The sequence below is a fragment of the Eleutherodactylus coqui genome, chromosome 11 (genome assembly GCF_035609145.1).
Source record: "Eleutherodactylus coqui strain aEleCoq1 chromosome 11, aEleCoq1.hap1, whole genome shotgun sequence".
In the NCBI taxonomy this organism is placed as follows: Eukaryota; Metazoa; Chordata; class Amphibia; order Anura; family Eleutherodactylidae; genus Eleutherodactylus; species Eleutherodactylus coqui.
The window spans coordinates 4530594-4558382 of NC_089847.1; the positions used below are offsets into that span (position 1 = coordinate 4530594).

The 27789-nt window shown below is 51.2% G+C and overlaps 1 protein-coding gene across 1 annotated transcript; it reads left to right on the forward strand.

Moving 5' to 3' along the window:
• Positions 1–62: 62 nt before the first annotated feature.
• COTL1 (coactosin like F-actin binding protein 1) lies at positions 63–27163 on the forward strand. The gene is made up of 4 exons (XM_066583509.1): positions 63–257; positions 5240–5322; positions 23768–23925; positions 25679–27163. Exons 1-4 carry the CDS (start codon positions 181–183, stop codon positions 25787–25789), a joined length of 429 nt encoding a protein of 142 aa, XP_066439606.1. The 5' UTR covers positions 63–180; the 3' UTR covers positions 25790–27163.
• Positions 27164–27789: the final 626 nt, after the last annotated feature.

Here is a 27789-nt window from a genome sequence, read left to right on the forward strand (position 1 = left end):
GGCGGGCAGCGCAGGAAGCAGATGGCACCATTGCTGGCAGGGAGGCTCCGCCCACTGCTTGCAGAAGAATGAGCTGCCGGCCGGCGGCGCAGGGGTTAAGCTGTAGTCAGCGCTGAGAGCATCTGCTGCCAGAACTGCCAGAGGATCGGAGTCCGCACAAGCTGCACTACTACCCCCAGCATGGCCACCAAGATAGACAAGGAGCCGTGCAGAGAAGCCTACAACCTGGTGAGGGACGACACCAACGGCATCAGCTGGTGAGTGGCACCTCTGTGCCCACATGCCCGGGGATCCTGCAGTATTATAGCAGTGGGGGCATCTGTTCAGGCTATAACCCTGGGGGTGAGACTGTATATAGCGCTGGGGGTGAGACTGTATATAGCGCTGGGGGTGAGACTGTATATAGCGCTGGGGGTGAGACTGTATATAGCGCTGGGGGTGAGACTGTATATAACCCTGGGTGTGAGACTGTATATAGCGCTGGGTGTGAGACTGTATATAGCGCTGGGTGTAAGACTGTATATAGCGCTGGGTGTGAGACTGTATATAACCCTGGGGGTGAGACTGTATATAGCGCTGGGGGTGAGACTGTATATAGCACTGGGTGTGAGACTGTATATAGCGCTGGGTGTGAGACTGTATATACTGCTGGGTGTGAGACTGTATATAGCGCTGGGTGTGAGACTGTATATAGTGCTGGGTGTAAGACTGTATATAGTGATGGGTGTGAGACTGTATATAGCGCTGGGTGTAAGACTGTATATAGCGCTGGGGGTGAGACTGTATATAGCGCTGGGGGTGAGACTGTATATAGCGCTGGGTGTGAGACTGTATATACTGCTGGGTGTGAGACTGTATATAGCGCTGGGTGTAAGACTGTATATAGTGCTGGGTGTAAGACTGTATATAGTGATGGGTGTGAGACTGTATATAGCGCTGGGTGTAAGACTGTATATAGTGCTGGGTGTAAGACTGTATATAGCGCTGGGTGTGAGACTGTATATAGTGCTGGGTGTGAGACTGTATATAGCGCTGGGTGTAAGACTGTATATAGTGCTGGGGGTAAGACTGTATATAACCCTGGGTGTGAGACTGTATATAGTGCTGGGTGTAAGACTGTATATAGTGATGGGTGTGAGACTGTATATAGCGCTGGGTGTAAGACTGTATATAGCGCTGGGGGTGAGACTGTATATAGCGCTGGGGGTGAGACTGTATATAGTGATGGGTGTGAGACTGTATATAGCGCTGGGTGTAAGACTGTATATAGCGCTGGGGGTGAGACTGTATATAGCGCTGGGTGTGAGACTGTATATACTGCTGGGTGTGAGACTGTATATAGCGCTGGGTGTAAGACTGTATATAGTGCTGGGTGTAAGACTGTATATAGTGATGGGTGTGAGACTGTATATAGCGCTGGGTGTAAGACTGTATATAGTGCTGGGTGTAAGACTGTATATAGCGCTGGGTGTGAGACTGTATATAGTGCTGGGTGTGAGACTGTATATAGCGCTGGGTGTAAGACTGTATATAGTGCTGGGTGTGAGACTGTATATAACCCTGGGTGTGAGACTGTATATAGCACTGGGTGTGAGACTGTATATAGCGCTGGGTGTAAGACTGTATATAGTGCTGGGTGTAAGACTGTATATAGCGCTGGGTGTGAGACTGTATATAGTGCTGGGTGTGAGACTGTATATAGCGCTGGGTGTAAGACTGTATATAGTGCTGGGGGTAAGACTGTATATAACCCTGGGTGTGAGACTGTATATAACCCTGGGTGTGAGACTGTATATAGCACTGGGTGTGAGACTGTATATAGCGCTGGGTGTAAGACTGTATATAGTGCTGGGTGTAAGACTGTATATACTGCTGGGTGTGAGACTGTATATAGCGCTGGGTGTAAGACTGTATATAGCGCTGGGTGTAAGACTGTATATAGCACTGGGTGTGAGACTGTATATAGCGCTGGGTGTGAGACTGTATATACTGCTGGGTGTGAGACTGTATATAACCCTGGGGGTGAGACTGTATATAGCGCTGGGTGTGAGACTGTATATAGCGCTGGGTGTAAGACTGTATATAGCGCTGGGTGTGAGACTGTATATAACCCTGGGGGTGAGACTGTATATAGTGCTGGGTGTGAGACTGTATATAGCGCTGGGTGTGAGACTGTATATAGCGCTGGGTGTGAGACTGTATATAGCGCTGGGTGTGAGACTGTATATACTGCTGGGTGTAAGACTGTATATAGCGCTGGGTGTAAGACTGTATATAGCGCTGGGTATAAGACTGTATATAGTGCTGGGGGTAAGACTGTATATAGCGCTGGTGGTAAGACTGTATATAGCGCTGGGTGTGAGACTGTATATAGCGCTGGGGGTGAGACTGTATATAGCGCTGGGTGTGAGACTGTATATAGCGCTGGGTGTGAGACTGTATATAGCGCTGGGTGTAAGACTGTATATAGTGCTGGGGGTAAGACTGTATATAGCGCTGGGTGTGAGACTGTATATAGCGCTGGGTGTGAGACTGTATATAGTGCTGGGTGTGAGACTGTATATAGTGCTGGGTGTAAGACTGTATATAGCGCTGGGTGTAAGACTGTATATAGCGCTGGGTATAAGACTGTATATAGTGCTGGGGGTAAGACTGTATATAGCGCTGGGTGTGAGACTGTATATAGTGCTGGGTGTAAGACTGTATATAGTGCTGGGTGTAAGACTGTATATAGCGCTGGGTGTAAGACTGTATATAGCGCTGGTGGTAAGACTGTATATAACCCTGGGTGTGAGACTGTATATAGCACTGGGTGTGAGACTGTATATAGCGCTGGGTGTAAGACTGTATATAGCACTGGGTGTGAGACTGTATATAGCGCTGGGTGTGAGACTGTATATAGTGCTGGGGGTAAGACTGTATATAGCGCTGGGTGTGAGACTGTATATAGCGCTGGGTGTGAGACTGTATATAGTGCTGGGTGTGAGACTGTATATAGTGCTGGGTGTAAGACTGTATATAGCGCTGGGTGTAAGACTGTATATAGCGCTGGGTATAAGACTGTATATAGTGCTGGGGGTAAGACTGTATATAGCGCTGGGTGTAAGACTGTATATAGCGCTGGGTGTAAGACTGTATATAGCGCTGGGTGTGAGACTGTATATAGCGCTGGGTGTGAGACTGTATATAGCGCTGGGGGTGAGACTGTATATAGTGCTGGGTGTAAGACTGTATATAGTGCTGGGTGTAAGACTGTATATAGCGCTGGGTGTAAGACTGTATATAGCGCTGGTGGTAAGACTGTATATAACCCTGGGTGTGAGACTGTATATAGCACTGGGTGTGAGACTGTATATAGCGCTGGGTGTAAGACTGTATATAGCACTGGGTGTGAGACTGTATATAGCGCTGGGTGTGAGACTGTATATAGCGCTGGGTGTGAGACTGTATATAGCGCTGGGTGTGAGACTGTATATAGCGCTGGGTGTGAGACTGTATCTATATACTGGGTGTAGTGCTGGGTATTAGACCGGGTATAGTCCTGGGTGTAGTCCTGTGTATTAGACCGGGTATAGTCCTGGGTGTAGTGCTGGGTATTAGACCGGGTATAGTCCTGGGTGTAGTGCTGGGTATGAGACCGGGTATAGTCCTGGGTGTAGTGCTGGGTATTAGACCGGGTATAGTCCTGGGTATTGGACCGGGTATAGTGCTGGGTATTAAACCAGGTATAGTCCTAGGTATTAGACCGGGTATAGTGCTGGGTGTATTGCTGGGTATTAGACCGGGTATAGTCCTGGGTGTAGTGCTGGGTATTGGACCGGGTGTAGTGCTGGGTATTGGACCGGGTGTAGTGCTGGGTATTGGACCGGGTGTAGTGCTGGGTATTAGACCGGGTATAGTGCTGGGTATTAGACCGGGTATTGGACCGGGTATAGTCCTGGGTGTAGTGCTGGGTATTAGACCGGGTATAGTGCTGGATGTAGTGCGGGGTATTGGACCGGGTATAGTCCTGGGTGTAGTGCTGGGTATTGGACCGGGTATAGTCCTGGGTGTAGTCCTGGTCGTAGTTCTGGGTGTAGTGCGGGGTACTAGACCGGGTATAGTGCTGGGTGTAGTGCGGGGTATTGGACCGGGTATAGTCCTCGGTGTAGTGCTGGGTATTGGACCGGGTATAGTGCTGGGTGTAGTCCTGGTCGTAGTCCTGGGTGTAGTGCCGGCTATTAGACCGGGTATAGTTTTGGGTGTGGTGCTGGGTATTAGACCGGGTATAGTTTTGGGTGTAGTCCTGGTCGTAGTGCTTGGTGTAGTGCGGGGTATTAGACCGGGTATAGTCCTGGGTGTAGTCCTGGTCGTAGTGCTGGGTGTAGTGCGGGGTATTAGACCGGGTATAGTCCTGGTCGTAGTGCTGGGTATTAGACCGGGTATATATAGTCCTGGGTATTAGACTGGGTATAGTCCTGGTCGTAGTGCTGGGTGTATTGCGGGGTATTAGAGCGGGTATAGTCCTGGGTGTAGTGCTGGGTATTAGACCGGGTATAGTCCTGGGTATAGTCCTGGGTATTAGACCGGGTATAGTCCTGGGTGTAGTGCTGGGTATTAGACCGGGTATAGTCCTGGGTGTAGTACTGGGTATTAGACCGGGTATAGTGCTGGGTGTAGTGCTGGGTATTAGACTGGGTATAGTCCTGGGTGTAGTGCTGGGTATTAGACCGGGTATAGTCCTGGGTATAGTCCTGGGTATTAGACCGGGTATAGTCCTGGGTGTAGTGCTGGGTATTAGACCGGGTATAGTCCTGGGTGTAGTGCTGGGTATTAGACCGGGTATAGTCCTGGGTGTAGTGCTGGGTATTGGACCGGGTATAGTCCTGGGTGTAGTGCTGGGTATTAGACCGGGTATAGTCCTGGTCGTAGTCCTGGGTGTAGTGCTGGGTATTAGACCGGGTATAGTCCTGGGTGTAGTCCTGGGTATTAGACCGGGTATAGTCCTGGGTGTACTGCTGGCTATTAGACCGGGTATAGTCCTGGGTGTAGTCCTGGGTGTAGTGCTGGGTATTAGACCGGGTATAGTCCTGGGTATTAGACCGGGTATAGTCCTGGGTGTAGTGCTGGGTATTAGACCGGGTATAGTCCTGGGTGTAGTCCTGGGTATTGGACCGGGTATAGTCCTGGGTGTAGTAGTGGGTACAGGGCTGGCATCTCTGTTGCCCACATCCTCATGGCTCTGCTCCTTACATTATAGGGTTACATTCATATACAGCGGCTCCACAATCGTTCCCGGAGAGCAGGGCTCCAGCTATGAGGAGTTTGTGAACACCTGTACAGGTAAGTGGGTCGTCCGCTGCTCCTCGCTCTACTATTACCTGAGGACAGAGATCTGGAATGTGGGACAAGTCCTGACGGCACCGAGAGCCGAGCAGACAATACCTCTGCTATCACAGTCACCTATGTATACAGCGCTGCTTCCTTCCCCTCCTATATACTGTATGTGGAGCTGAGACAAATGTCCAGGATGTTATATGCTAACTTGTATACAGTATACGGGGTCCGATATGTCATATAGTAACGTATATACAGTATACGGGCTCAGCTGTGTTATATTATAGGTCGGAGGCTGTATACGGGCTCAGCTGTGTTATATTATAGGTCAGAGACTGTATACGGGCTCAGATGTGTTACATAGTATCTTATATACAGTATACGGGCTCAGCTGTGTTATATTATAGGTTAGAGGCTGTATACGGGCTCAGATGTGTTATATTATAGGTCAGAGGTTGTATACGGGCTCAGCTGTGTTATATTATAGGTTAGAGGCTGTATACGGGCTCAGCTGTGTTATATTATAGGTCAGAGGCTGTATACGGGCTCAGATGTGTTACATAGTATCTTATATACAGTATACGGGGTCCGATATGTCATATAGTAACGTATATACAGTATACCGGCTCAGCTGTGTTATATTATAGGTCAGAGGCTGTATACAGTATACGGGGTCCGATATGTCATATAGTAACATATATACAGTATACGGGCTCAGATGTGTTACATAGTATCTTATATACAGTATACAGTTTCACGTGTGATATATATAAAGTAATATACACTATATACAGCATGATGTGTTATGTAGTAACGTATATATTATATATCGGGTCAGGTGTCACAGCAGCCCGTATACAGGGTGAGGCCCGTCCTGTATATTATTACTAGAGATGTCATTTCCAGTCCCTTTACGTTGTCCGTAGCTCTGAGCCCAGCGCCATCCCGAGCCACAAGACCCTCTACCCGGGCACCACCACAATATTGTTACCCCCTCCTCTGACACCAGTGACTGACACTCTCATCCTCCGCAGTGACTGACACTCTCATCCTCCACAGTGACTGACACTCTCATCCTCCTCTCTTCAGTGACTGACACTCTCATCCTCCTCTCCTCGGTGACTGACACTCTCATCCTCCTCTCTTCAGTGACTGACACTCTCATCCTCCTCTCCTCGGTGACTGACGCTCTCATCCTCCTCTCCTCAGTGACTGACGCTCTCATCCTCCTCTCCTCGGTGACTGACACTCTCATCCTCCTCTCCTCGGTGACTGACGCTCTCATCCTCCTCTCCTCAGTGACTGACGCTCTCATCCTCCTCTCCTCAGTGACTGACGCTCTCATCCTCCTCTCCTCAGTGACTGACACTCTCATCCTTCTCTCCTCGGTGACTGACACTCTCATCCTCCTCTCTTCAGTGACTGACACTCTCATCCTCCTCTCTTCAGTGACTGACACTCTCATCCTCCACTCCTCGGTGACTGACGCTCTCATCCTCCTCTCCTCGGTGACTGACGCTCTCATCCTCCTCTCCTCGGTGACTGACACTCTCATCCTCCTCTCCTCAGTGACTGACACTCTCATCCTCCTCAGTGACTGACACTCTCATCCTCCTCTCCTCAGTGACTGACACTCTCATCCTCCACTCCTCAGTGACTGACACTCTCGCCCTCCTCTCCTCAGTGACTGACGCTCTCATCCTCCTCAGTGACTGACACTCTCATCCTCCACTCCTCAGTGACTGACACTCTCGCCCTCCTCTCCTCAGTGACTGACACTCTCGCCCTCCTCTCCTCAGTGACTGACACTCTCATCCTCCTCTCCTCGGTGACTGACACTCTCATCCTCCTCAGTGACTGACACTCTCATCCTCCTCAGTGACTGACACTCTCATCCTCCACTCCTCGGTGACTGACACTCTCATCCTCCTCAGTGACTGACACTCTCATCCTCCTCTCCTCAGTGACTGACACTCTCATCCTCCGCAGTGACTGACACTCTCATCCTCCTCTCCTCAGTGACTGACACTCTCATCCTCCTCAGTGACTGACACTCTCATCCTCCTCTCCTCAGTGACTGACACTCTCATCCTCCGCAGTGACTGACACTCTCATCCTCCTCTCCTCAGTGACTGACACTCTCATCCTCCTCAGTGACTGACACTCTCATCCTCCTCTCCTCAGTGACTGACACTCTCATCCTCCTCAGTGACTGACACTCTCATCCTCCTCTCCTCAGTGACTGACACTCTCATCCTCCGCAGTGACTGACACTCTCATCCTCCTCTCCTCAGTGACTGACGCTCTCATCCTCCTCAGTGACTGACACTCTCATCCTCCTCTCCTCAGTGACTGACACTCTCATCCTCCTCTGCTCAGTGACTGACACTCTCATCCTCCACTCCTCAGTGACTGACACTCTCATCCTCCTCTCCTCAGTGACTGACACTCTCATCCTCCTCAGTGACTGACACTCTCATCCTCCTCTCCTCAGTGACTGACACTCTCATCCTCCTCAGTGACTGACACTCTCATCCTCCTCTCCTCAGTGACTGACACTCTCATCCTCCGCAGTGACTGACACTCTCATCCTCCGCAGTGACTGACACTCTCATCCTCCTCAGTGACTGACACTCTCATCCTCCTCTCCTCAGTGACTGACACTCTCATCCTCCACTCCTCAGTGACTGACACTCTCATCCTCCTCAGTGACTGACACTCTCATCCTCCTCTCCGCAGTGACTGACACTCTCATCCTCCGCAGTGACTGACACTCTCATCCTCCGCAGTGACTGACACTCGCATCCTCCTCTCCTCAGTGACTGACACTCTCATCCTCCTCTCCTCAGTGACTGACACTCTCATCCTCCGCAGTGACTGACACTCTCATCCTCCTCTCCTCAGTGACTGACACTCTCGCCCTCCGCAGTGACTGACACTCTCATCCTCCTCAGTGACTGACACTCTCATCCTCCTCTCCTCAGTGACTGACACTCTGATCCTCCTCTCCTCAGTGACTGACGCTCTCATCCTCCTCTCCTCAGTGACTGACGCTCTCATCCTCCTCAGTGACTGACACTCTCGCCCTCCTCTCCTCAGTGACTGACACTCTCGCCCTCCTCTCCTCAGTGACTGACACTCTCGCCCTCCTCTCCTCAGTGACTGACACTCTCATCCTCCTCAGTGACTGACACTCTCGCCCTCCTCTCCTCAGTGACTGACACTCTCATCCTCCGCAGTGACTGACACTCTCATCCTCCACTCCTCAGTGACTGACACTCTCATCCTCCTCTCCTCAGTGACTGACACTCTCTCCCTCCTCTCTACAGTGACTGACACTCTCATCCTCCTCTCCTCAGTGACTGACACTCTCATCCTCCTCAGTGACTGACACTCTCGCCCTCCTCTCCTCAGTGACTGACACTCTCATCCTCCGCAGTGACTGACACTCTCATCCTCCACTCCTCAGTGACTGACACTCTCATCCTCCTCTCCTCAGTGACTGACACTCTCTCCCTCCGCTCTTCAGTGACTGACACTCTCTCCCTCCTCTCTTCAGTGACTGACGCTCTCATCCTCCTCTCCTCAGTGACTGACGCTCTCATCCTCCTCTCCTCAGTGACTGACACTCTCTCCCTCCTCTCTACAGTGACTGACACTCTCTCCCTCCTCTCTACAGTGACTGACACTCTCTCCCTCCTCTCCTCAGTGACTGACACTCTCGCCCTCCGCAGTGACTGACACTCTCGCCCTCCGCAGTGACTGACACTCTCGCCCTCCGCAGTGACTGACACTCTCGCCCTCCGCAGTGACTGACACTCTCGCCCTCCGCAGTGACTGACACTCTCGCCCTCCGCAGTGACTGACACTCTCGCCCTCCGCAGTGACTGACACTCTCGCCCTCCGCAGTGACTGACACTCTCGCCCTCCGCAGTGACTGACACTCTCGCCCTCCGCAGTGACTGACACTCTCGCCCTCCGCAGTGACTGACACTCTCGCCCTCCGCAGTGACTGACACTCTCGCCCTCCGCAGTGACTGACACTCTCGCCCTCCGCAGTGACTGACACTCTCGCCCTCCGCAGTGACTGACACTCTCGCCCTCCGCAGTGACTGACACTCTCGCCCTCCGCAGTGACTGACACTCTCGCCCTCCGCAGTGACTGACACTCTCGCCCTCCGCAGTGACTGACACTCTCGCCCTCCGCAGTGACTGACACTCTCGCCCTCCGCAGTGACTGACACTCTCATCCTCCTCAGTGACTGACACTCTCATCCTCCTCTCCTCGGTGACTGACACTCTCACCCTCCTCAGTGACTGACACTCTCATCCTCCTCTCCTCAGTGACTGACACTCTCTCTCTCCTCTCCTCAGTGACTGACACTCTCATCCTCCTCTGACACCAGTGACTGACACTCTCATCCTCCGCAGTGACTGATACTCTCATCCTCCACTCCTCAGTGACTGACACTCTCATCCTCCTCTCCTCAGTGACTGACACTCTCTCCCTCCTCTCCTCAGTGACTGACACTCTCTCCCTCCTCTCCTCAGTGACTGACACTCTCTCCCTCCTCTCCTCAGTGACTGACACTCTCGCCCTCCGCAGTGACTGACACTCTCGCCCTCCGCAGTGACTGACACTCTCGCCCTCCGCAGTGACTGTCACTCTCGCCCTCCGCAGTGACTGACACTCTCGCCCTCCGCAGTGACTGACACTCTCATCCTCCTCAGTGACTGACACTCTCATCCTCCTCTCCTCGGTGACTGACACTCTCACCCTCCTCAGTGACTGACACTCTCATCCTCCTCTCCTCGGTGACTGACACTCTCACCCTCCTCTCCTCAGTGACTGACACTCTCGCCCTCCGCAGTGACTGACACTCTCGCCCTCCGCAGTGACTGACACTCTCGCCCTCCGCAGTGACTGTCACTCTCGCCCTCCGCAGTGACTGACACTCTCGCCCTCCGCAGTGACTGACACTCTCATCCTCCTCAGTGACTGACACTCTCATCCTCCTCTCCTCAGTGACTGACACTCTCATCCTCCTCTCCTCAGTGACTGACACTCTCTCCCTCCTCTCCTCAGTGACTGACACTCTCATCCTCCTCTCCTCGGTGACTGACACTCTCACCCTCCTCAGTGACTGACACTCTCATCCTCCTCTCCTCGGTGACTGACACTCTCTCCCTCCTCTCCTCAGTGACTGACACTCTCTCCCTCCTCTCCTCAGTGACTGACACTCTCTCCCTCCTCTCCTCAGTGACTGACACTCTCATCCTCCGCAGTGACTGATACTCTCATCCTCCACTCCTCAGTGACTGACACTCTCTCCCTCCTCTCTACAGTGACTGACACTCTCATCCTCCTCTCCTCAGTGACTGACACTCTCTCCCTCCTCTCTACAGTGACTGACACTCTCATCCTCCTCTCCTCAGTGACTGACACTCTCTCCCTCCTCTCTACAGTGACTGACACTCTCATCCTCCTCTCCTCAGTGACTGACACTCTCATCCTCCGCAGTGACTGACACTCTCATCCTCCGCAGTGACTGACACTCTCATCCTCCGCAGTGACTGACACTCTCATCCTCCTCTCCTCAGTGACTGACACTCTCGCCCTCCTCTCCTCAGTGACTGACACTCTCATCCTCCGCAGTGACTGACACTCTCATCCTCCTCTCCTCAGTGACTGACACTCTCTCCCTCCTCTCTACAGTGACTGACACTCTCATCCTCCTCTCCTCAGTGACTGACACTCTCTCCCTCCTCTGCTCAGTGACTGACACTCTCGCCCTCCGCAGTGACTGACACTCTCGCCCTCCGCAGTGACTGACACTCTCGCCCTCCGCAGTGACTGACACTCTCATCCTCCTCTCCTCAGTGACTGACACTCTCATCCTCCTCTCCTCAGTGACTGACACTCTCATCCTCCTCAGTGACTGACGCTCTCATCCTCCTCTCCTCAGTGACTGACACTCTCATCCTCCTCAGTGACTGACACTCTCATCCTCCTCAGTGACTGACACTCTCATCCTCCTCAGTGACTGACACTCTCATCCTCCTCAGTGACTGACACTCTCATCCTCCTCAGTGACTGACACTCTCATCCTCCTCTCCTCAGTGACTGACACTCTCATCCTCCTCTCCTCAGTGACTGACACTCTCATCCTCCTCTCTACAGTGACTGACACTCTCATCCTCCTCTCTACAGTGACTGACACTCTCATCCTCCTCTCCTCAGTGACTGACACTCTCACCCTCCTCTCTTCAGTGACTGACACTCTCACCCTCCTCTCTTCAGTGACTGACACTCTCATCCTCCTCTCTTCAGTGACTGACACTCTCATCCTCCTCTCTTCAGTAACTGACACTCTCATCCTCCTCTCTTCAGTGACTGACACTCTCATCCTCCTCTCTTCAGTGACTGACGCTCTCATCCTCCTCTCTTCAGTGACTGACGCTCTCATCCTCCTCTCTTCAGTGACTGACGCTCTCATCCTCCTCTCTTCAGTGACTGACGCTCTCATCCTCCTCTCTTCAGTGACTGACGCTCTCATCCTCCTCTGACACCAGTGACTGACACTCTCTCCCTCCTCTCTACAGTGACTGACACTCTCTCCCTCCTCTCTACAGTGACTGACACTCTCTCCCTCCTCTCTACAGTGACTGACACTCTCTCCCTCCTCTCTACAGTGACTGACACTCTCTCCCTCCTCTCTTCAGTGACTGACACTCTCTCCCTCCTCTCTTCAGTGACTGACACTCTCTCCCTCCTCTCTACAGTGACTGACACTCTCATCCTCCTCTCTTCAGTGACTGACACTCTCATCCTCCTCTCTTCAGTGACTGACACTCTCATCCTCCTCTCTTCAGTGACTGACACTCTCATCCTCCTCTCTTCAGTGACTGACACTCTCATCCTCCTCTCTTCAGTGACTGACACTCTCATCCTCCTCTCTTCAGTGACTGACGCTCTCATCCTCCTCTCTTCAGTGACTGACGCTCTCATCCTCCTCTCTTCAGTGACTGACGCTCTCATCCTCCTCTCTTCAGTGACTGACGCTCTCATCCTCCTCTGACACCAGTGACTGACACTCTCACCATCCTCTCTTCAGTGACTGACACTCTCTCCCTCCTCTCTACAGTGACTGACACTCTCTCCCTCCTCTCTACAGTGACTGACACTCTCTCCCTCCTCTCTACAGTGACTGACACTCTCTCCCTCCTCTCTACAGTGACTGACACTCTCTCCCTCCTCTCTTCAGTGACTGACACTCTCTCCCTCCTCTCTTCAGTGACTGACACTCTCTCCCTCCTCTCTACAGTGACTGACACTCTCTCGCTCCTCTCTTCAGTGACTGACACTCTCTCCCTCCTCTCTACAGTGACTGACACTCTCTCCCTCCTCTCTACAGTGACTGACACTCTCTCGCTCCTCTCTTCAGTGACTGACACTCTCATCCTTCTCTCCTCAGTGACTGACACTCTCTCCCTCCTCTCCTTCTTGGAGTGTTATCTCGGAGATTAGACACTTTACTCACTTCCTGTTCATTGCGTAAATAATGAACCTATTGTGTTTTTTCCCACCGGGATCTATGAGAGCTGCTGCTGTATAACTACAACTCCCAGCAACTCCTATGCCAGCAGTTAGTGCAATCAGTGCTCAGTGTCAGATTAGTGCTGTAAAGCCAGCAGTTGTGTGAAGCGGCTGCACATGTGATACAGTGATATCCCCGCAGGCGTTGGATATCATCTGCTGCTCTGGAAGGGTGCGGCCGCTATTACAACAAAGTTTATTTCTGTTGGTCCAGTGCAGCTCAAATGAAAAACTGAAGCAATTTTGCAAACTCTGTGCCCCCCTTCAGACTCCTCTGTCTTCCCCCTCTGCCCCCCTTCAGACTTCTCTATCTTCCCCCTCTGCTCGCCTTCAGACTCTTCACTCTTCCCCCTCTGCTCGCCTTCAGACTCTTCACTCTTCCCCCTCTGCTCGCCTTCAGACTCTTCACTCTTCGCCCTCTGCTCCCCTTCAGACTCTTCTGTCTTTCCCCTCTGCAGACTCTTCTGTCTTTCCCCTCTGCAGACTCTTCTGTCTTTCCCCTCTGCAGACTCTTCTGTCTTTCCCCTCTGCACACTCTTCTGTCTTTCCCCTCTGCACACTCTTCTGTCTTTCCCCTCTGCAGACTCCTCTGTCTTTTCCCCCCTTCAGACTCCTCTGTCTTCCCCCTCTGCCCCCTTCAGACTCCTCTGTCTTCCCCCTCTGCCCCTCTTCAGACTCCTCTGTCTTCCCCCTCTGCCCCTCTTCAGACTCCTCTGTCTTCCCCCTCTGCCCCTCTTCAGACTCCTCTGTCTTCCCCCTCTGCCCCTCTTCAGACTCCTCTGTCTTCCCCCTCTGCCCCTCTTCAGACTCCTCTGTCTTCCCCCCCTGCCCCTCTTCGGACTCCTCTGTCTTCCCCCTCTGCCCCTCTTCGGACTCCTCTGTCTTCCCCCTTTGCCCCTCTTCGGACTCCTCTGTCTTCCCCCTCTGCCCCTCTTCGGACTCCTCTGTCTTCTCCCTCTGCCCCTCTTCGGACTCCTCTGTCTTCCCCCTCTGCCCCTCTTCGGACTCCTCTGTCTTCCCCCTCTGCCCCTCTTCGGACTCCTCTGTCTTCCCCCTCTGCCCCTCTTCGGACTCCTCTGTCTTCCCCCTCTGCCCCTCTTCGGACTCCTTTGCCCCCACCGCTTCCTTTCCAGAGTCTTTTGCTCCGCCTTTACATTAGTTGCAGGCAATAATAATTAACATTTTTTTGAAGTTTTGCGCTGGCACCTCCACTTGTGAGAAGTGGGCGGGGCTTAGTGCTCGGGGTGTGGCCAATTGGACTGTCCCAAACTGGCCTAAATTCTTGTATATGGTATATGGCGTTGATTTCAGATTTGGCACACGGGTGGCCCAGGAGATGCGACAAACATGTCCCAATACGTCTGGCGCCCTTCAGGTCAGCGTCGTCAGGACTTGGACCGCTGTATGAAACGCCCATGCAGTCTGTATCCAACCAGCAGACCGACACGATGGGTTTACATGATACTAACGAGATTCTGCGCTCATCCCCTCCGCTGCTCTGATGTGTCTGATAATTAATTGCCGCCGCTCCTCAATGTTCCCATTATCATTGTGCTAAATTAGATCCCGTCCGGACGGCCAGGAATCCTCCGGGTCTCTCTGGGGACAGACGGCCTCAATGCCAGCGCAGAGTTCTGCTCCTGAGGAGACAGTTGTCAAGAAGGAAACACTTTCTGCCTCCTCTGTGAGCGGAAGCTTGGAGGAAAGGAGGGTGAGATAACCGGCAGGAAGATGTCAGCAAGCAGGACTCAGAGCTGCAGGACTCTGCTGCATCGCTGTTAGCTCTCCGGCTGCAGGTTGTGACCTCTTCCTGCAACTCCTGCTGCTTCAGTGTCTGCACAGAGCGCCCCCTGCTGATTGTGCAGGCATACCAGATACTATATAGCGTGGTGCTGTTACTTACTGTATAGCCATATAGTAGTGCCAGCTGCAGAGCCCGTATAATGGTGGAATCTATGCTGCCCATATAGTAGCGCCAGCTGCAGAGCCCGTATAATGGTGGAAGACATGCTGCCCATATAGTAGTGCGAGCTGCAGAGCCCATATAATGATGGAAGCTATGCTGCCCATATAGTAGTGCCAGCTGCAGAGCCCCTATAATGGTGGAAGCTACGCTGCCCATATAGTAGCGCCAGCTGCAGAGCACATATAATGGTGGAATCTACCCTGTCCATATAGTAGTGCCAGCTGCAGAGCCGTTATAATGGTGGAATCTACGCTGCCCATATAGTAGCGCCAGCTGCAGAGCCGGTATAATGGTGGAAGCTGCGCTGCCCATATAGTTGCGCCAGCTGCCTACCCCCTGTAATGGTGGAATCTACGCTGCCCATATAGTATCGCCAGCTGCAGAGCCCCTATAATGGTGGAAGCTACGCTGCCTATATAGTAGTGCCAGCTGCAGAGCCTGTATAATGGCGGAAGTCATGCTGCCCATATAGTAGCGCCAGCTGCAGAGCCCCTATAGTGGTGGAAGCTACGCTGCCCATATAGTAGTGCCAGCTGCAGAGCCCCTGTAATGGTGGAAGCTACGCTGCCTATATAGTAGTGCCAGCTGCAGAGCCCGTATAATAATGGAATCTACGCTGCCCATGTAGTAGTGCCTGCTGCAGATCCCGTATAATGGTGGACGCTTCGCTGCCCGTATAGTAGTGCCAGCTGCAGAGCCCCGATAATGGTGGAAGCTACGCTGCCCATATAGTAGTGCCAACTGCAGAGCCACTATAATGGTGGAAGCCAGGCTGCTCCCATAGTAGTGCCAGCTGCAGAGCCCGTATAATGGTGGAAGCTACGCTGCCCATATAGTAGTGCCAACTGCAGAGCCGCTATAATGGTGGAAGCCAGGCTGCTCCCATAGTAGTACCAGTTGCAGAGCCCGTATAATGGCTGAAGCTACGCTGCCCATATAGCAGCACGAGCTGCAGAGCCCTTTCAATGGCGGAAGCTACGCTGCCCATATGATAGCGCTAGTTGCAGAGCCCATATAATGGTAAAAGCTACGCTGCCCATATAGTAGTGCCAGCTGCAGAGCCGGTATAATGGTGAAAGCTACGTTGCCTATATAATAGTGCCAGCTGCAGAGCCCATATAATGGTGGAATCTACCCTGTCCATATAGTAGTGCCAGCTGCAGAGCCGTTATAATGGTGGAATCTACGCTGCCCATATAGTAGCGCCAGCTGCAGAGGCGGTATAATGGTGGAAGCTACGTTGCCCATATAGTAGTGCTAGCTGCAGACCCCCTATAATGGTTGAATCTTTGCTGCCCATATAGTAGTGCCAGCTGCAGAGCCCCTATAGTGGTGGAAGCTACGCTGCCCCCCAAATAATGGTGAAAGCTGCGCTGCCCATATAGTTGCGCCAGCTGCCTACCCCCTGTAATGGTGGAATCTACGCTGCCCATATAGTATCGCCAGCTGCAGAGCCCCTATAATGGTGGAAGCTACGCTGCCTATATAGTAGTGCCAGCTGCAGAGCCTGTATAATGGCGGAAGTCATGCTGCCCATATAGTAGCGCCAGCTGCAGAGCCCCTATAGTGGTGGAAGCTACGCTGCCCATATAGTAGTGCCAGCTGCAGAGCCCCTGTAATGGTGGAAGCTACGCTGCCTATATAGTAGTGCCAGCTGCAGAGCCTGTATAATGGCGGAAGTCATGCTGCCCATATAGTAGCGCCAGCTGCAGAGCCCCTATAGTGGTGGAAGCTACGCTGCCCATATAGTAGTGCCAGCTGCAGAGCCCCTGTAATGGTGGAAGCTACGCTGCCTATATAGTAGTGCCAGCTGCAGAGCCCGTATAATAATGGAATCTACGCTGCCCATGTAGTAGTGCCTGCTGCAGATCCCGTATAATGGTGGACGCTTCGCTGCCCGTATAGTAGTGCCAGCTGCAGAGCCCCTATAATGGTGGAAGCTACGCTGCCCATATAGTAGTGCCAACTGCAGAGCCGCTATAATGGTGGAAGCCAGGCTGCTCCCATAGTAGTGCCAGCTGCAGAGCCCGTATAATGGTGGAAGCTACGCTGCCCATATAGTAGTGCCAACTGCAGAGCCGCTATAATGGTGGAAGCCAGGCTGCTCCCATAGTAGTACCAGTTGCAGAGCCCGTATAATGGCTGAAGCTATGCTGCCCATATAGCAGCACGAGCTGCAGAGCCCTTTCAATGGCGGAAGCTACGCTGCCCATATGATAGCGCTAGTTGCAGAGCCCATATAATGGTAAAAGCTACGCTGCCCATATAGTAGTGCCAGCTGCAGAGCCGGTATAATGGTGAAAGCTACGTTGCCTATATAATAGTGCCAGCTGCAGAGCCCATATAATGGTGGAAGCTACGTTGCCCATATAGTAGTGCCAGCTGCAGACCCCCTATAGTGGTGAAAGCTACGCTGCCCCCCAAATAATGGTGAAAGCTGCGCTGCCCATATAGTTGCGCCAGCTGCCTACCCCCTGTAATGGTGGAATCTATGCTGCCCATATAGTAGCGCCAGCTGCAGAGCCCGTATAATGGTGGAAGCTTTGCTGCCCATATAGTAGTGCCAGCTGCAGACCCCTTATAATGGTGGAATCTTTGCTGCCCATATAGTAGCGCCAGCTGCAGAGCCCGTATAATGGTGGAAGCTACGTTGCCCATATAGTAGTGCCAGCTGCAGAGCCCGTATAATGGTGGAAGCTACGCTGCCCATATAGTTGCACCACCATTAAACATGTGGCCAAATCAATATGGATTTTGCTCAGAATCCACACCCAACATGCGGTGACTGCGGCTCGAGGTGAAGGACGCTCAGTAATGGCCGCCATCGCTGGAGACTCGGGACGCTCGAATTCGCAATGATTTTGTTGTGACAAACAGGCGCGATGATTCCGGTCTGTAATTATGTCACCATGTAATTGTGGCGCCCCCCGGAGACCGCAGGAGGCGGAACGTGTTTACCTGCCTAGTTGTGCAGATTCATCACCTGAACCTCACACTGCGCAGGTTCACGGTCTTCGGCCGGCGGCGGCGGTTCGCTCCTGGCGTTTCGTCTTTTTCTGAAGTGAAGCGATTGGATCTCACCGGAATATTTGGGTTTTGTCGGTCGCCTGTAGACCCGCTGCGGGATTCCTTACAGGAGAGGCCGCGTCTCACGCTGATGTTTTACAACCTGCAGCTGTTCTGGCACTACAACTCCCAGCATCACATTAACTTCTGATTGCCGACATGCCCCGTTTCTCACCGCCGCTCCCTCACATTCCTCCTTTGGCTCGTCCTCAGTCACAGGGGTGCAGATACTGGGGGGCAGAGAGGTAAGAGGGCTCTGGTCAGCCACGCTGCGCCATTTTGTGCCTCTAATAGTCCAACCCTTAATAGGTTCCTTTAAATGATGGCATCTAGAAAAATCCGATCACAGCTGCTGACCTAGTGGTCAGACTGGGCCAACCCACAAGCTCCACCCCTATGACACTTTCTATTTCCAAAGAGTCAGGGATTTGTCATGTGACTTGTCTCTGCTCTCCTGACTGGTGGAGAGGCCTTTAAAGGGGAGGGGCTTATTTGACAAGCTATTTTCCAGCCTCCTGAGGGTGGCAGTTTAGTGGGTGCATGTGTGCCCTGTGTTATTGGGGCGTCTGTAAGGGTCTCAGCTACTGAGGGGTAATTACTATTGTATGAGGAAGGAGGGCAGAGGGAAGTGACTCAGGGGCAGTGCACAGGCTCTCTGTAGAGGGAAAGAACAAACTTCTGATAAAACTTTAATGCCCCCTCCCCCACCGCCTCAGCGTTCCCTGAGAAGTAGAAGCGGAGCTCCAGCAGAATAGTAATTGAGTCAGCACCAACGGATACTAACTATCTATCTATATCATATCTATCTATCTATCTCCTGTCTGTCTGTCTATCTATCTCATATCTATCTATCTCATATCTATCTATCTCCTATCTATATATCTATCTATCTATCTATCTATCCATATCTCCTATCTATCTATATCTCATATCTATCTATCTATATCTCATGTCTATCTATCTATCTATCTATCTATATCTCATGTCTATCTATCTGTCTATCTCATATCTATCTATCTATCTATCTATCTATCTATCTATCTATCTATCTATCTATCTATCTATCTATCTATCTATCTCATATCTATCTATCTATCTCCTATCTATATATCTATCTATCTATATCTCCTATCTATATATCTGTCTATCTATATCTCATATCTATCTATCTATATCTCATGTCTATCTATCTATCTCCTATCTATCTATCTATCTATCTATCTATCTATCTATCTATCTATCTATCTATCTATCTATCTATCTATCTATCTATATCTCATATCTATCTATCTATCTATCTATCTATCTATCTATCTCCTATCTATCTATCTATCTATATATCTATCTATATCTCATATCTATCTATCTATATCTCATATCTATCTATCTATATCTCATATCTATCTATCTATCTATCTATCTATCTATCTATATCTCATATCTATCTATCTGTCATATCTATCTATCTATCTATCTATCTATCTATCTATCTATCTATCTATCTATCTATCTATCTATCTATCTATCTATCTGTCATATCTATCTATCTATCTATCTATATCTTATCTATCTATCTATATCTCATATCTATCTATCCATCCATCCATCCATCCCTCTCTGTTACTACATTAGTCGTTGCCGCCCCTTCGCCCCATCCCCGGAGCGGATCAGCATTTCCTCTGGATGGATGTGGAGGGCAGCAGAATGTGCGCTAACAATATTTAGCTCCTAAATATTCTGTCCCGGTGGCGGTTTTTCTGCTGACTCCTCTTGGCACGGCCGGTGACTCTTCCTGCAGACTGACATTACTCGGCAGTCCGGGAATAGAACGCCCGGGGTCATTGTCTGCATTTGTAGAGGAACGGGCGCGAGTCGCTGCTGATTATCGGATCTGTGAGGTCATTTATCAGATCTATGAATGTTCATCATGTCCGACGGCAGAAGCCATATTGTTATGTAGATCCGTCTGTACGTCCGCCATGATGGATCCTATAACTCATCTGTATGGTGGTCGCATCCTGCTACAGAGCTCCAAATCCCCTGCGCAGACACAGGCCATGTGACCTCCTCTGTATCTGGGGGGCATAATGCTGCTGGCTGTGATGGATAGGATTACCCATGGTATCCAAGGGGTTAAACAACCCTGATCAACGCTGGCTCCTACCGCGGCCGATGTAGCAGGGCAAAACTTCTGAGCCGCGCCATCACAGCGCTGCCACTACCTACCAGCTGCGCTGCACATTTACGGAGCGGAGCGTTTACAGGGGGTGTCCAGGATTAGAAAAAAATGGCTGCTTTTTTTTCTTCAAAAAACGGCGCCGCATCTGGTTGTGTCTGGTATTGCAGGTTCAATATAAGGCTAGTTTCACATGGCTGATCGCAATATCGTGCGTGGCTGAAAGGATCGGCAAGTGTCTGCCATTGTTTTCTTGCATCACAGTGTGTTTCCCGGCCCCATTGAAAGCAATGGGTGAGGCGCTCCAAGGGGACGCCCCAAAATAGGACGGGAAAAAAAATCGCTGATTCAGGAGAACAGGCTTCTTATCCCTTCGAGGTTTCTGCGTCTCGCATCGCCCACGATCTCCCACGATTTTCTCGGCCGTGTGAATGCGGCCTAAGGGCTTCTTCACATGACCATTTGCGCCACTACGCTCACCGCTATGGAGCGTAGTCACGCATGAACGGGTTATTTTCTTTTTTTTTTTCTCAAACTCTGCGCAAGTTTCAGTAGAAAAGCATGGAGAGAGGTCTGCCCCATCTTTTCCCGCCCGGACTATAAAATCAATGGTTTTGTCCCGTTTTCCAGACGTTATTATCGCGGGACTAAATCACGCCCGTGAAGAAGCCCCAAGGAAGTGATCGGGGGAAACTGTTGTTCCACGCCCCGCCTATGTACAAGTGTGGCGCTGTTTCTGAGACCGCAGGAGGCTGTGACTTGCACATTGCCGGTCGCGGTGTTTGGTCTGCTTCAAGGACACCGCCCGCCGCCGAGTCCGCAGCGTTAATCCCTCCAGTCTGATCACATGACCAGGGCTGAAAAGCGGCAGTTTGATCTTTTCTTCTGCTCTGTTCATAGCTGAGGATGGGAACGCACTGCCATGGCGACCGGCCGAAGCCGACGGACAGAGGCTTAGCGCTGCGCTCTTTCCGTAGCCCTTATTGAAGTGAATGGGAGCTATGGAAACGGCGAAGCATCGAGCGCTGCGGAAAGAGCGAAGCGTTCATCTCCCTGCGACACACGGACGCAACAGAGCTCCCGCACTCTCCCATCTCGGCCATGGAAATACCCCTGTGTGTTCGCACATGCGGAAACGCTGCGGTTTTGTTGCGCAATTTCCGCAGCGGATTCACAGCGGAACGGCGGGGTAGAGTTCACATCTGCAGCGTTTCTTCCTCTACAGGATTTGCTTTCCATTCATTGTAATAATAAACGTTTCCGCTGCGTTTTTTCTGCGCTTCCGCAATGTGTGAGCACCCCCTCACTGTCTGAATGCCGATCCGTCATACACTTCACATCTCCGGTATTTCTTAGACGCGTCTCAGTTCTGCACCATTTTCAGTATCTCTGCTTCCTGTCAGTAACACGAACCCTCAGCTGTTAGAACACATTGGGCTCCAACTTAGGGCTCCCACACACTTGCGTTTTTGGTGCGTTGCGTTTTTAACATTAGAAAGTCCCATTGACAATTGCGTTAACAAAAAACGCAAACGCAAGTGTGTGGAAGCCCTTAGAGAATGGTGTCATTCACTGACAGCAAGTAGAAACATAGCGAGGAAAGGCGTGCCGGTCATGTTTCTAGAGCGTCTCTGGTAGTTTCGCTGTTCCGTTGTACCCAGGTGATTCGTGAGCATTTTGTTGCTTTATGGAATCCGTTATTTAATAAAGTTAATCAGTAGTGCGGCGCTGAGGTAAATATGGCGCATTGTGAGACGGCCCTCACTGATCTGCAGTGTCTGACCAGAGCAACCAATCAGAGCACAGCTTTCACTTTACCTCAGCACGATATGTAATGAAAGCTGCGCTGTGATTGGTTGCCACGGGCGACAGGGAACGTCAGGCTCTGCAGGTCAGTGAGGCCTAGTAATGGGGTTTTACAGGACTGCCACAAAATGGCTGCCGCCCTCGCCTATAGACTGAAGGTGGCGGGGCTGCGCAGCATGTGGGGGGCGGAGCCTAACATAACGCTGTTCTGAACTGTACGGCGTTACGATGCGTTCGCACGGCGGAAACCAATGTGGATTTATCAGTCGCTAAAATTCGCAACAGAAGTCCGCAAGGAAGCCCTGGATCTCCGCCGCAGCGATGCGCACGTAAACCCGCGGATTCACAAGGGGATTTAGCCATTTTAAGTTAGCAGATCCATCTGTGGAATTACCAACGCGGATACGGCCTAGAATTCACATTAAGAAATGCCACCAGCTGCGGCCCCGCCCCTTCTTCCACGGGCTGTGGGGATGGCAACCATTTTGTGGCATTTCCGTACAACCCCTTTAAGATGGGCGTACATCAGTCACAACAGACGCGGCATTTGATTGAGACGCACCTAATTTATTTCAGGGTCTTTTAAGCGCATCTCCTGCCCCACCCCGCACCCCTCCCCCACCCTCCTGTCTCATAATTTTTTTTTTAAAGTAGCAAGAAAAGGTAAAAGTCTGAAACTTTGGTGCCGATATGTGTGACTTGTAAACCCCAGTGACCGGCTCGTGCTTCGTGTTTTCGATCATTCACAGATCTTGCAATGATTTGGCTCTTTCAATCGAGCGTATTTCAGCCCGCCATTACACACATAAAACGGACAGCATTAACCCCATTGATGGGTATTGGGGTATTCGGACGCGCAAAATAGATCGCAGCACGGCCTGTCTTGGTTAGCGTTACAAACCGCCCATTAAAGTCACTGGGATTGCAGAAACACGTAGTGAATACGTACGATACATTCGTATGTGCGCATGCAGGACGGAGAAATTTACGGCGGAAAATCTTGCAGGTTTTTTTTGCGCAGAAATGCCGTGAGTTTGTATACTAAAAAAATTCAAGAAGGACCAAATACACAATAAATACGCCAAATTTTGGTTCGTGAAAATGCTGCGTATTTCACAGACCAAAACTGCGCCCCCGCGAGAATGAACTCTGAGGCCGGCGTCGCACATCTCGCACGAATATCATTCGTATCATATCGTTCTTTTTAATGTAGTCATAAACACGAGCGGTGTGTTCCTTCACAAAAGGTCGCTGCATGTCTTATTTTCGCGCATTCCTCGGAACGCTTCGCCCATTGTTTTCCGGTAAACACGTCGCACGCCGTGAAAACAATGGGAGACACTTGCCGCTCCTCTAACGTGGCTGAGAACGCGCCGGAAAATCGCTACTTTACTGAAGACAGAAAACCGCATCGCTGTGAAAACGCACGATGGCGAGCGCGAGATCACACCCGTCCGTGTGTCGGTGGTGTTCTGCGCCGAAGCTCAGAGCGCAGATCTGCTCTGAGGGTCACCGGATGGCGGCGTGGGGGGGGTGCGGCCGTCACATGGGAACTCGTGATTCCAGGGCAGACAATAGCTTAGTAAGGCACAATAGCCATGAATCTCCTCGTGGCGGTCAGCGCGCCCCGGCAGCCGTCACCTGAACGCAGCCAGAAGAACCTGTCCGACTAAGTAAATCCCTGGCTAGATCTGTTCCCGCGGTGGCGGGGCGACAACCAATATGGCGGCACCCAGCTGTCCTGGAAGGTGTAGGAGGGGCTGTACTGGTGGCCATATTGGTTGTCCCGGTAACCGGATGTGGTACAATAACGTCTCTGCCTTCTTCTCTCCGCTTACAGACGACATCCGGCAGTTCGCCTACATCAGATTCACCACCGGAGACGCGCTGAGCAAGAGGGTGAAATTCGCCTTAATCACCTGGATTGGTGAGAACGTCGGCGGACTGCAGAGAGCCAAGACCGGCACCGACAAGACCCTGGTGAAAGATGTCGTCCAGGTGCGTGAGCGGCACGCCGTGCCAGTGATAACGGCCGGTTCGCGCTCGCCGGACGCCGCTGTGAATGTCAGTTGTTCAAACGCTGCGCTAAACGCTGTAAAACCCCTCCATTGATCTCAGTGGGGCTTCTCAGACGAGCGTTCGAACGCGGCGTTCCTAACACGTTGATTTTCGAACGCTGTCAGCTCTATTTTAGTGCGTCTCAGCGCTTTTTAACGCACCTCATCACCTATCACAATGCTGGGTGCATTAAAAAACACTGTCGAACGCGTTTGAAAACATTCGAAATGCTGAAAAACGCTTTATTTTTACAGACGCCAGTGTATGGACAGTCGCACAGATACGCTTTTCACCGCGATTACTGCAGCGTTTTGAACGGCGCACTAATCGCGGTACACCACGCCCATTGATTTCAATGGGGCCTCGCAGACCTGCACTTAGAACACACCACGGTTTTTGAGCACTTTCTGCTTTATTTTGGCGCGTTTTCGTGCTTTTTAACACACTTCTTCACCCGTCAGGGTTGCGTTAAAAAAACGCTAAAAAATTCAGTAACCTGCGTTTAAAAACGCCAATAAAAATTGCAGTAAAATGCTGTGATAATAATCGTAGCGATTTACAGACGACCGTGTGTGAGAGCGGCCTAAGGGTCACCCGAAGTTACGCCCGTAACGAGCCCCACTTGTGGGTCCCAGGTTCACAGTAAAGGCTCATTCACACTTGCGTATTACGGATCCGTATTCTGTTTTTGCGAGGGGGTAATGGAATAGCCCTCGCCGCTGCACCTCAGTGGTTTTAATGACACGTCCGTTTTTTTGCGTACTGTGTTTTTTATTTCTAATATGCAGCACGTTCCCGCGGATCCGCACGGGAAGCCTTTTTAGTCCCTAGAAGTCGATGGGTTAAATTTAAGAGCGCAATACGTAACAAAGCTGGAATTGTGCGTCCGTGCGTGCTGCGAGAATGATCCCTAGTATGTAGGAGCGGCCGCGTTAACACCCTGCTAGGCATTAACAAGATGACTGTCAGCCGTGTGACTGCCATATGGCGCTCCAGCCTGGCAGCCTCGGCCGCGGGTCACCCTGGGTGGGCAGAGGCGGCCGGGGTCAGAAGGAAACCTCTCTGTACCGAGTCAATAGCGGTCAGTGTTCAGACCTGAACAAGCAGGCGTCTGTCTGCGCCGCCGGATTGTTTTGTTCCTTGCCGAATCTCGATGTGTTCTTTTCACATGCTGAGATATCCTTATCAGGATTACGCACGCCGGCGGCCATGTTTTTCTAGCCAGGACACGAAATGTACGTAAATGTATTCTTTCCCAATTGTGTGGTCTCTCTGCACATCCATGACTCTTAAAGGGGCAGTACACCTATATAATCAGCAGACAGCATCAATCTTCGGTGCTCATTATAGAGGGGGGTTGGTAGAGCCTGAACCCCCTTATGTGTCTCTAGCACGGCGCTCATCGTACGGCGCTACTAAGATGAAAAGATTGTGGCACGCTACGAAGAACCGCGGAGCCTTTATTTTGGGCATCAGTCTGTATGATGTCACAGGTTTATATGGAGTCGCCCCTTAATAGAACGTCATCTCACAATTGGGGGGCGCCTTCTAAATTCTAACCCACTAGGTAGAGCTGCATTATGGGGAGGACACACGGGGGCGGGGGAGGGGGGGGCGCGCGGATTTATCCGTAAATGATACGTTTTTATTTCTGTTTTGTAATTGAGTAACAATATGTTTCACCTTCTCTTAGAATTTTGCCAAAGAGCTGGTGATCACCGAACACAAAGACCTGGACGAAGAATACATCAAGGCGGAGCTGAAGAAGGCGGGAGGAGCTAACTACGACGCCCAAACAGAATAACGGGGCGACCTGCCACCGCTGCTCCGCGGAATTCACGACTGGAATACACGATATAAACTGGTTGTTTCTTTGCATTCGCCTCCCTATTTTGCTGCCCGTCCCAGGACTCTCCGTCCCTCGCTGCCACCGTGATGATGTCATCACACGGTCGTGCTGGTTGCTCCGCAGGCACGCGCCATTTTTAATTGGTCGCTTCTTTCAGATTGTTGTGAGGACGTCGTGGACGGAACCGTCGAAGCCGTGAAGTCTACTTCTTGCCTCATCGTCACTGAGAGTCACATGACCCTCCGATTCATTATCCATGTTTGTCATTTCAGAAGGGCAGCCATCATTGGGGGAGGAGCTCATTAACATACATAATGTGACGAATTAGGGCTCACTCACACGGGCATATGCTTCCCACGTATTATATGCGTATATGTTTCACACACGTAATACGCGGTCTAAGAGCCCGGTGATTTCTATTGGGCCACTCACACGGGCGTATGCTTCCCACGTATTATATGCGTATGTTTCACGCACGTAATACGCGGTCTAAGATTTCTATTGGGCCACTCGCACGCGGCGTTCCTAGTTTGCTTCGTATTACACATCTATATTGGCTGCGGGGATTTAACATACACCGCAAATACGTACGAGCGTAAAATATGCACATATGAGGTGGGACGCACACGCCCATGTGACTGAGCCCCGCGCACCCCACATGTCTCATTGCACTCAGAGGGGGCAGTAAATGAGCACAGAACAGTTGTCACATCCCTTCCCCCACTGCAGGAGGCGGTACTAAGCTGAAGAAAGCTCCTCCCACTGCATATAGAATATGCGCCCGATGTTGGGAGGGCTGCTATCCACGCGCCCGTGCTGTGTGACGCCTGCGCCATGATGTTTGCCACCCGCCATGTTGTCCTTTAATTCATTCAAACGTTTTTATTTGTAACTTCTAACCATTCCTGCCCTGATATAATCCCCGGCTGAGCCAAACCAAGATCTGCCCATCGCTGCCCGTTTTCCCATGCCCGCCCCTAGTTGCAGCCGCTTCGCGTTATCGGATAACCTGGCGCATATCATCTCACATCCACAATGTTGCTGCTGATCTTGTTTTGTAGATTTATAGCCCTTCTGCTTTTGAAATGAACTGGAATCCTCCGCTGCGGGTCGATGCCGCTTATCATCTGCAGGGAAAAGCGTCACAGATACGATATACCCAGAGTGCACTGCGCCTCATCGAAGGGACATAAGTTTTTTTTTATTTTAATCTTTATTTCTGGACCCCAAAACATGAATTGTCTGAGGGACCAAAACCTTGTGAACCGGACGGGAGAAACAATCACTGCTCAGAAAAACCGCCCAAGAATAAAATGTTTTTTTTTCCAATATTTGTCACTTTGTATTTCTTGGAGTTAGTGTCACGGGGGCGGGGCTGTGACTACCTCTTGTTATATCAGTGATGTCATCAGCAGGGGGTGGGGCTGTGACTACCTCTTGTAACAGTGATGTCATCAGCAGGGGGTGGGCTGTGACTACCTCTTGTTATAACTGATGTCATCAGCAGGGGGTGGGCTGTGACTACCTCTTGTTATATCAGTGATGTCATCAGCAGGGGGTGGGGCTGTGACTACCTCTTGTAACAGTGATGTCATCAGCAGGGGGTGGGCTGTGACTACCTCTTGTTATAACTGATGTCATCAGCAGGGGGTGGGCTGTGACTACCTCTTGTTATATCAGTGATGTCATTAGCAGGGGGTGGGGCTGTGACTACCTCTTGTAACAGTGATGTCATCAGCAGGGGGTGGGGCTATGACTACCTCTTGTTATAACAGTGATGTCATCAGCAGGGGGTGGGCTGTGACTACCTCTTGTTATATCAGTGATGTCATCAGCAGAGGGTGGGGCTGTGACTACCTCTCAGACATGATATGCAGGCTAGTTGTCAGCAGTTATAGATGAGGTCATTGTAGTATAAGGTGTCGGATCTCATGTCTGATCACATGTCATCATAT